The sequence below is a fragment of the Sinohyriopsis cumingii genome, chromosome 17 (genome assembly GCF_028554795.1).
Source record: "Sinohyriopsis cumingii isolate HCF-2022 chromosome 17, ASM2855479v2, whole genome shotgun sequence".
In the NCBI taxonomy this organism is placed as follows: Eukaryota; Metazoa; Mollusca; class Bivalvia; order Unionida; family Unionidae; genus Sinohyriopsis; species Sinohyriopsis cumingii.
In genome coordinates, this window is record NC_142977.1 from 63,627,310 (window position 1) to 63,638,644 (window position 11,335).

General features: G+C 35.4%; 1 protein-coding gene across 1 annotated transcript; it reads right to left on the bottom strand.

Annotated features, from left to right (window-relative positions):
- Positions 1–8,620: 8,620 nt before the first annotated feature.
- LOC149779101 (uncharacterized) lies at positions 8,621–10,450 on the bottom strand. The gene is given in 3 exon segments (XM_089938394.1): positions 8,621–8,818; positions 9,847–9,909; positions 10,424–10,450. Coding segments are annotated over 3 exon segments (288 nt in total).
- Positions 10,451–11,335: the final 885 nt, after the last annotated feature.

The following is an 11,335-nucleotide window of genomic DNA, read 5'->3' on the forward strand; positions in this document are numbered from 1 at the left end:
AAAGGTTACTGCATTTGTATGGGAAATTATGAACTCGTTTTGTCGGAAGGATATACTGCACTCACAAGTTCGTGCAGTATTCCATCCAAAAACTCGTTCATATTTTCCCATACAAATGCAGTAACCTATAATTATTATATGCTCATTTTTTCCACGTTAACTTTACATTGTCAGAATCGTTCAATGTTTCCCGATACTGAACGAGCGCGACAATACGCATATAGCATTCAGGTGAATAAAGGAACTGCTTTCTGTTTTAAACAAACAATGACGCAGACACCTGCACCTTTGATTTGTAAACAAATCATATACACTCTCGTAAGAGGCTCTTTACATTGTGGTTATTTAAATTTGTTTCTGAATGAACTAAAACATGTTTCGTAGACTGCAAAAAATACATATCCCAAGCTGTTGTTGTACATTGAACGTTGATACAATGTTACGGATTTAGGCTAGCTACATTATCTAAAAGACGGACGATTATGTCCTTACAAATAATATACAAGTGACAAGGCATATACTGTATTCTTTATCTGGTGATAAGAATAGCAAAATAAAATATACTTACAGTTTTACATTATGAATTTCCTCAAAATGTTGTTTCTTAATTCTGCAAATCCGAATTACATGAGCCATGTCATAGGTTTTCAACCTGATTACACATTTCGAAATTGTGCTGTAATTTAGATGATAAGTGCAATTGCATCCTCCTTACTGCACTCAAAATGTAATACACATTAAATTCCATAGCGTCTATTTGAAAATTGCAATTGAAATTCCATAGCGTCTATTTGAAAATTGCAATTGAAAGACTTCATATTTTTCCCACGTTATGATTTCAAACATTCAGTGACAGAAACAGAAACACATTTGCAGACGTAAACACGCTTCTCCTGTGCCACTTCAATCCGATGTATTTCATGTATAATTTGCATAGATGAATCCAGTCCAAAATCACAAACATTCGTCGAATCGAAACAAATTACCAAAATATATTCACTCCAGATCAAATGGAAAAGTTGTTGCAATGCGCATTCATTCACAATATGACTGCAAATTTCAATCTTAACTAGACACGCCATTTTCTTTCGAAAGTTATGTCGACCCTGTGACAAAGTTCAAATTTATCTGGGCGGAGCTATGTGCGCATTAATAATGATGTCATTTTGTAATGTCAAATCTGCGCTTGTGTATTTAGTTTTGGAATACGGCATTCATTCATTGACGTTTTTTTTTTCTTGTAGTGTATTTTGTTTATATAATTAAACCTATGGTAGAATTAAAAAAATGAGCATATAATAAAAAGGTTACTGCATTTTTATGGGAAATTATGAACACGTTTTGTCGGAAGGATATACTGAACTCACAAGTTCGTGCAGTATTCCATTCGAAAACTCGTTCATATTTTCCCATACAAATGCATTGACCTATAGTTATTTGATAGTCTAGCTAGAGGTTTAGTATTAGACTCAGTATATGATATTCTATCCAAGAGGTTTAGTAGTAGACTCAATATTTTGTATTCTATTTAAAAGGTGTAGTATTAGACTCAGTATATCATATTATATGTAAGAGGTGTAGTATTAGACTCAATATATCATATTCTATTTAAGAGCTGTATTATTAGACTCATTATATTATAGTATATGTGAGAGGTGTAGTATTAGACTCAGCATCCAAGGATCGTGATTGAATTTTTTTTTTTAAAAACCAACCAGATACGAAACATTTGCATATTAAAATCTATCAGATCCATAAGAATTGAATTCATTCAAAGATTCGTCTGTTTATCATAATGTTATTTACAATGTTTACATTTGACAATATTGCCTAACTGGTTAGCACAGTTAATGGACATTCACTAGCGTCCACCTCATCTCACCAATAATGGATGCATTAGATGAGTATATTCATAGAGTATCACATCACAGACGAGGCAGCTGGGGGATAATGTACTGAAGGATACGAAGAGAACAATAACAACTTAAGAAAATAAAATCGATATTTGGCAAAAGCACATTCTTTTATATTCTGTGTGAGAGGTGAAGTATTAGAGTCAGCATCTAAGGATGGTGAGTGAAGACTTATATAACAAAAAACAGATGCGAAACATTTGCATTTTAAAATCTAACAGAACCGCAAGAATTGAATTCATTCAAAGATTCGTCTGTTTATCATAATGTTATTTACAATGTTTACATTTGACAATATTGCCTAACTGGTCAGCACAATTAATGCACACTTATTCGCGTCCACCTCATCTCGCCAATAATGGATGCATAGGATGAGAATATTCATAGAGTACCACATCACAGACGGGGCAGCTGGGGGACAATGTAATGATGGATAAGAAGAGAACAATAACAACTTAAGAAAATAAAATCGATATTTGGCGAAAGCACAATCTGAGATGACCACAACTATTATTTAGCACAGCATTGTAAGTGAAATCAAAAGATGACTTCAGTGAGAGTAATATTTGGTTCACCGTAAACAAACTCAGAACAGTTGTGTAGAAGATAGATACATTATGACAGTTGGAATTTTTTGTACGTCTTATACAATGAAGCTGTCCAAGGCGTCAGAATATCACTGATAATGCGGCATTATGGTCAGACAAGTTTGTCATTACATACATTACTACAGAGTAAATTATAAACAACACAGATATAGAGTGGATAGACGCTAATTTAAATTTATAAATCAACGATTGACTCACAACAGGTGGTAAGTATGTTGCTTTTTAAATGAAGGCGAAAGAGAGGAAAGAAAAGTATATACAAGATGAGACTGAATGTTATGACCAATGGCAACAACTAAAACGTGGGGAAAGCCAGGCCAGTAAGAAGATGAACATATCTGACGATAAAATTTAGTACAATTGATAGGAGAGACCCATCTTTGAGACATAATACTTCTGATAATTCTATATTACGTAAAATGTGTCAGTGGTCTGTACAGTTATAACATAAAGCCCAATTTCAGAAACATAAACGAACAGGCTTACACATAATGAGGGAAACACTGAGTGATAAGAAATGACTCGTAGAACGTAACCCATGTATTCAAAAATGAAACTGCAGACAAATTTCAAACCACTTTCATATATTGTTTACATGTGCTATTTATTTTTATTTTGCAATAGCACAAAACGTGCATAAGGATCAATTTAATGTCGTAGATTTACCTCACCTTTAAGCGTATGTTAAATGTCATAAGCACTGGTAGTCTTTTATTTCAATCTTCCTTCACTATGAGCCGGTCTGTGCGTGCAATGTTGACTCAGTAAGAAAGCTTTACCTCAAGATGATGTATCCATATTCGTCGAATATCTGTTTAGTTTCTGGGGTAACGGTGAAATCGCCATTAAACCTAACGTCTAAAATAGAACACAGAATGTACTAACGGTAGTGACGGTGGTAGTTTTAGGAGTAGTAGTGGTGGTGGTAGCATTATCAGTAGTACTGGTGGTAGTATTAGTAGTATTATCAGTAGCAGCGGCAGCAGCAGTTATTAATGTGGCTTACATTAGAAACATACTATGAAGGAGGGGCATTCATCATCCTCTTCATAACAGACCCTCATGACCAACTACTGCTCACTATTAAGAGTCGATAAATATTGAATCATCTAATGATTAAGTCAAAGTCGATTTTGATTCGACTCTTCTGCAGTCATATCGATTTTGATTCGACTCTTCTGCAGTCATATATTCAACTTATATTTGGGTGCCAGACTAAGCTTACACTGTTATAATCTGGATGGTTGTTTTTATTTCTTTTCATTTTTGCCCTCATGATCAGCAAAATCATTTTCCTATAATTCTTGTTTGAACCTGTCTGTAGTCATGAATATGATTTCAAGAAGCGAACACTGTTTAGAGTTCAACTTCACACTAAGACATACTAACAGTAATTTCGACCAAGCATATTTATGTCTATAAGCGTCAATGCCCCTGCCCTATCCTCCATATTATTTGTTTATATCAGTAATCGACAGCGTTATTCGACCACACGTTTTAGATAATGAATATAGACACACTTCAAATAAATAGTACTTACACTTAGATCATGATGTATATAAACATAATACTTACAACTAGAGCAAAATGTATATAAACTGTGTGCAAAGTAAACCCTATTTATAACTGAGTGTCCATGATGTTTCTTATTATTGGTATGGTTATGGTATTACGATGATTTCAGAAACATAAATAATTATTTTCTTCACAGATTAAATATTTTGACTATTTTTGTTCCATATTAATTTTTCCTGTTGTCCTCCTTGTCTCAGTGTCCTAAAGGTATTTTTCTTCTCTCTTTATAAATACTAATATATGTGTATGTAATTTTATGGTAGACTGTATGTTTTGGTTAAGCACCCCCACAGGCATGCACAACAATAATGACTACAATCATATAGCAACAACAACACACGGAGTTATTAAAGCTACCATTGTTATTTGCAGTCTCTTGCAGACGACGTAATTGTTCCTATTTATGCTTTTACTATATATGGTAAGATTTTTTACTACACGTACTTGTAATATTTGCTGAGACATTGCAGTGCTGATTGAATATCCAGAAAAAGAAACATCTCGACTTATGTAAAATGTAACATACCACACTTATCCATGACGTATGTCTAGATCTTGTGTAAAATGTAACATACCACACGTATCCATGACATGTCTAGATCTTGTGTAAAATGTAACATACCACACTTATCCATGACATGTCTAGATCGTGTGTAAAATGTAACATACCACACTTATCCATGACGTATGTCTAGATCTTGTGTAAAATGTAACATACCACACTTATCCATGACGTATGTCTAGATCTTGTGTTCCAAAACAGATCTTTTCAGCTTTTATGAAATAGGAGGTCCTCACGTAAGGGATAGCCGTACATATATGTTCAATGTAAACTAGGTATTTTGTATGATACTGAAAAAGGGATTTAAAAGATTAAATGTGTTTTACTTAGTCAATGGCATTAAAGACTGTCCATAACGTTTTCTTTAAAGACGTCTTCATATTTGTGGTCTATTTGACTGTGCCCCTCTGAACATATGTACTTAATTTATTAGTTTTTTCACTGTATGTGTATGTATGTTTGAAATGCTCGTAAGCCTTGTATATATTTTTGATCGTCTTTAATAATCATGCTAGTTATGTGACACACACACATGAGGCTACAAACATTCTCATTTCCTCAAGCTTAATGCAAAATGACGCTTAATGCAAACTGTTGAGAAAATGGATAACATAAAAGAGTGTGGACCACTGCCGTACCGTTTCTGAATACAACCAGCAAACATTTTATGTTGTCATACACTTATACAAGTTATGTCAGATATTTTCATTCCACACCAAGCTGAACAATCGTCGCGAACATGTCTTCAGATTTTGTTGAAAGAAACACTTTTAATCGTATAACAACAGATAATCTACTACTAGTAAACATACCTTATCTTCTCTGTCACAAAATGTACTCTTATTTTACGATTGTGAACTGCATAATTTGTACGCTATAATATAATACAATTTGTTTCATGACACTTGTGTACGTAAATAGTACCTATCATAAAAAATGCTCTACCGTAGAAAGATATTTCCTCTTAAAAAGTTTGTCTTGACATACGTGACTCTACTCACATGACTGATATGTCGTTTATTTTACAAGGGTATCCTACGTTCGAATGATTATTTACACCTATTTCATCTTTAACCTATTTTATCTTTAATCAGTTCATGTTTGCTCAGGTTGGCTCCTGCATATACATATTGTCTTGATAAAATTATCTTAGTTACTGTGATTTTGACCTCTCCGTATTGAAGGTAAATGATTGCATATTCATGACATTATATAGATCATATTATCGTATAGGTATTATACTGATCTAATGACGCATACGCATTCTGTCAACTGTTTACATTTTATGTGACAGAAAACCCATGGTATCATCCGAAAATGCGGACAATTTTCTGCTTTCTATGACATCCTGACAAATTCTTTTTATCTAGACGCGTTTGATATATACCTAAGATGGATTCGTGGTACTCATTTATGTACACAAACGCATGCCATTCTCCCCAAGTACGTTATTGCACTAGTGACAAAATATTGACTCATTCATGGTTGAAAACAGTGGATCATCAGTTCTGATTCACCTATAATATAAATCGGATCTTCAATAATACAATTGCTTACACAGATGCACCATCAATAACGTGGAAGATTGAACAATGCTGATTGAGTTAAAAAATTTCACACAAAATCCATTCATATTTCATGTTTAACAAAATCTTCCGGTATTAATTTATTTTTGCAATGCTGTGCAAAAACTGAGAAGATTTGTAATGAGAAATCATTAGCATGTGAACCCTTTCTTTCTGAAATATAACGAAATTTATTTTACATACATTGCAAATAATATGTGTTTGCTTATATATATGTGCCTGCTTGTGTGCGTGTCTGTGTCTGTGTGTGTCTTTTTCCAGCTATATCTATGACTCCCATGGCAAATTATGCATGCATTTAAAAAAAGCATCGAAACTATCTAGTGGTGAGAAAGGAGCAGAAGCATGTGGATGTACGATAAAGTCCTTAAAGCACCGCGAACAGGATTTTATAGCTAAATATTTTTTGAATGAGGCAAAATAGCGGTAACAACATTGGCTGATAACATGTTCCTTGCAATAAACTGGTCTCTGTAATCAGCCGTGGAAATTATTTATGTCGAATCTGTATATGCTATTTATCTTGTTCCTGAAACAATTTGTATTGTTTATTTTTATTATAAAATGGGTAAAATCAACAACAAAAAGAATAAAAGAAAGAGTGAGAGTCTTTATAGAGTACGTTCTTTCGCTCTAACATCTAAATTATACTTCTTCGTAGTCATAAACTTAAATATGTAGTAGCTTGTTTATTTGTTGAATGAAACAAATGTCAATTTTGTTATTTATTTCTTTATATGCATAAGCATCACCTATGAAGTATTAATTTATATTTCCATGAACTTGCTCCATTTACGTACAATCAGCATAAGTATTGTCTACTACAACGTATATGCCTATATTTTATCAAATTGTCCAGACTGCTTCCTATGTTCAACACCATATGACTTGGAATTAAATTTATGTAGCACCAATATCATAATGGTGTAGTCAAATATTTGAATTGAAACTACATGTTTAAAATTGGATTGCGATAGTTATTGAATTAAGTTATATCCTGACTGGACCTGAAATAAATGTTTAAATTGATTTGAATTTGTTTTATGTTTGCAGTACTTGGTACAGTTGATACAGGCTGGGTGGTATATATTGTACCATTTTCGTCGCGACATGTCACAAAAACTAGTACATTTATTCGAGACATTCCTTCATTGGTTAGATCATATATGTACACACTATTTTCTTAATTAGTGTGACAGAAATGTCATCTTCAATACCAAAATTGAATAAGAATAAGTGCAAACGTACATATTTCTCACCCATGCGACAGAGAAATCCGTTTGTTTTGCTAACCTTACTTTTCCTGTCTCAGTCTAGTCATCTCATACCAATTGTCTCAGTCAAGGTCTTCACGCACCACGGACTACTGTATCAAGGGACGTAACCATAGTTGTCTTATGCTTGGTCTGATGGAGTTATTTTCGGATCAATCAACCGCTAACACTTTGGGACATTTAACAAAAATAAATGTTTGGAGTAGAGAGAAGAAATAACTTACAAAAACAAATTAAATAAATGTGTCGCTGAAACCAAACCAACTTTCGTCGGAGAAAATAACACAATCAGGAGTGGAAATAAAAAAAGACTGAAACGGTCAAAAAGAGTAGATTTACAGAAGTGGACGAACAATTTGTCATAAATTTTGTTTTGCAGCAAGAAAATACGAATAACAAACGCAAGGCATTGTGACATAAAACTACTAGAAGAATATCCTGAGAAAATATCTCTTCTCTCTATCTATCTCCCTCTCTTTATCTCTCTATTTCCCTCTCTCTTCCTCTCTCTTTCTATCTCTCTCTTTCTCTTTCTTTCCCTCATTCTCTGTCTCTTTCTCTTTGTATCTTTCCCACTCTCTCTTTATCTCACTCTGTCTCTCCCTCTCTTTCTCTCTCACTATCGCTGTCTTTCTGTCTCTTCCTCTCTCTCTCTCCCTTTCACTCTCTCATTCATTATCTCTTTCTCTTTTTTCTCTCTTTCCCACTCTCTCTTTCTCTTTGTCCCTATCTTTCTCTATCATTCTCTTTCACTATCTTTCTCTCTCTCCATTTCTCTCTCTATCTCTCTTTATAACTCTTTCTCTCTCTATTTCTCTCGTCTCTATCTCACTCTCTCCTTTTCTGTCTCTCGCACTCTTTATCTCTCATTCTCTCTCTGTTTCTCGCTAATTCTCTCTCTGTCTTTCTACCTCCTTTCTCCCACTACCTCTTGCTCTCTTGCTCTTTTTCACTCTCTCTTATATTTCTCTCTTTCTCTCTCTCTCTCTATTTCCCTCTCATTCGCTCTCTTTAACTTTCTCTTTTTCTCTTGCTCCTTATCTTTCTCTTTCTCTTTCCCTCTCTATCTTGCTATTTGTCTGTCTTTCTCTCTCTCTTTCTATCACTTTTTTCTCAAATTTCTCTCTCTCTTTATCTTTCTTCCCGTCTCTACCTTTCCCTCTCTCATTCTCTCTCTCTTTCTCTCTTTCACTCTTTCTCTTTCACTTTCCTTCTCTGTCTCTCTCTCTTTCTCCTCCTCTCCCTGTCTTTATTACTTCTCCTTCTCTTTCTCTCTCTCTTCCTCTTTCTCTCCTTCTCTCTTTCTCTTTCTCTCTCTTTCTCTCTGTCTCCCTCTTTTCTCTCTCTCTTTATCTCTCTCTTTCGCTCTGTTCCCTTTTCTCTATATGTCTGTCTCATTCTCTCTCTGTTTCACTTTCTCTCTTTCTCTCTCCTTCTCTCTATCTCTCTTTCTCTACCTCATTCTCTCTCTTTCTATTTCTCTCTTTCACTCTCTCGCTCTCTCTCTTCATCTCTCTTTCTCTGTCTCTCTCGTCTCTCTCTGGTTCTCTTATTCTGTCTCTCCATCTCTTTCTCTCTCTCGTTCTCTTTCTCTTCCTTTCTCTCTCAATCTCTCTAATTCTCTCTTTCTCTTTTCTCAATTTCTCTCACTCTCTCTCACTCCTTGTCTCTTTCTCTTTCACCTTTCTATATATCTTTCTCTCTCTTTTTCCCTCTTTCACTATCGCTAGGTTCCTTTTTCTCTCTCTCCATCTCTCTTTCTATCTCTCTCTCTCTGCGTATCTCTCTTTTTCTTACTCTGTCTCTCCCTCTCTTTCTCTCTCACTCTCGCTCTCTTTCTATTTATCTTCCTCTCTCTTCCTTTCTCTCTCATTATCGCTCTTTTTCTTTCTTTTTACTCACTATCTATCTTTCTCTCACTCTCTAGCACTCTCTCTCTTTCTTTCTACCTCTCTTCTCTTTCACTATCCCTCTCTTTCTCACTCTATATCCCTCGTTATCCCTCTTTCTTTCTCCATATCTCTTTCTATCTCTCTTTCTCTCTCTACCTCTCTCTTTCTGTCTGTTTTTCCTCCTCACTCTCGCTCTCTATCTCTCTCTCTTTCAATATTTCTCTTCTTTCCTCATTCTCTCTCTCTTTCTTTCCCTTTCTCTCTCTACCTCACTTTTTCTCTCTCTCTCTTTTCTCTCCCTATTTCTCTCCTTCTTTCTCTTTTTCCATCTCCCTCTCGCTCTCGTACTCTTTTACTTTATCTCTTTCTCTCTCATTATCTCTCTCTTTATCTTTCTATTTCTCCTTTACTCTCTTTCTCTCTCTCTTTCTCTCTCTCTTTCTCTCAATTTCTCTTTCTTTCTCTCTCTTTCTCTCTCTATCACTGTAACTTTCTCTCTCTATCTTTCTGTCCTTCTTTTTCTCTTTCTTAAACTCTTTCTCTCTCTCCCTTCCTCCTTATCTCTCTCTTTCTCTTGCCTTCTCTCTCTCGATGTCGCTCTCTCTCTCTTTATTTCTCTTCTCTTTCACTCTCGCTCTCGTTCTCTCTTTCTTGCTCTCTCTCTTTCTCTTTTCTATATTTCTCCTTCTCCCTCTCGTTCTCTTTCTCTTTTTCTCTCTCTCATTCTCTCTCTATTTTATCTCTCTCTCTTTCTCTCCTTCTCTCTTTCTCTCTCTCTTTTTCTCTCACTTTCTCTCTCTCTTTCTCTCATCTCATCTTTCTCTATCTCTCACTCTCTGTTTTTCTTCCTCTCTCTCCCTCCTACTCAGTTCTTCTCCTCTCTTCTCTTTTTCTCTTTCTCTCCCTCTTTCTCTCTTATTCTCTTTCTTTCTCTCTTTCTCTGTCTCTCTTTCCATCGTTCTCTTTCTCTCTCTCTTTCTTTCTGTCTCTCCCTATCATTCTCGCTCTCTTACTCTCGATCTTGTTATATGTTTCTTCATCTCTAGCACTTTGACTCTCTCATTCTCTATTTCTATTTCATTATCTCGTTCTCTCTATTTCTTTCTCCCTCTCTCCCATTTTCTCTTTCTCCCTCTCTTCTCTCTTTCTCTTTCTATCTCTCCTTCTCTTTCTCTCTATCTCTCTGTTTCTCTCTCTGTCGCTCTCTTTCTATATATCTTTCTCTCTTTCGATCTATTTCTCTCCTTTCTCTCCTTCTCTCTACTTCCTCTCTCTTCTTCACTTTTACCCTCGCTCTCTTTATCTCTTTCTTCCTCTCTCTTTTTCTCTCTCATTCTCTCTATCTCTCTCTTTTATTTTCTCGCTGGTTGTTTCTCTCATTCTCTTTCTCTCTCTTATTATTTTTCCCTCTTTTTCCTTCTTTCTTTCTCTCTCACTCTTTCTCTATTTATCTCATTTCCTCTCTATGTCGCTTTCACTCTGTCTGTTTCTCGCTCTGTGTGCTCTCTCATTCTCTCTCTGTATCTCTCTCATGTTCTCTCTCGTTGTCTCTCATTTTCTTTCTCTCTCTCTCTCTTTCTCTCTCTCACCCTCTCCTCTTTCTATTTCTCTTCCTCTCTCTTCATTTCTCTCTCGAATTCTCTATTTCTCTCACTATCTCTCTTCCTCTCTCTCTATGTCTCTCTTTTTCTCTCTTTCTGTCCCTCTCTCTCTCTTTCTCTAAGTCTCTCTCGCTCCACTTATCTCCTCATTCCCTCCATCTCTCTCTTCTCTCTTTAATTCTTTTTCCCTCTTTCTCATTCCCCTTTTCTCTCTCTCTCTTTTTCTCTCCCTCTCTATGTCTCTGTGTCTCTCTCTTTCTCTCACCGTCTCTTTCTCTCTCTCTGTCTCTATTTCTCTCTCTCTTTCTCTCTCTTTTTCACCCT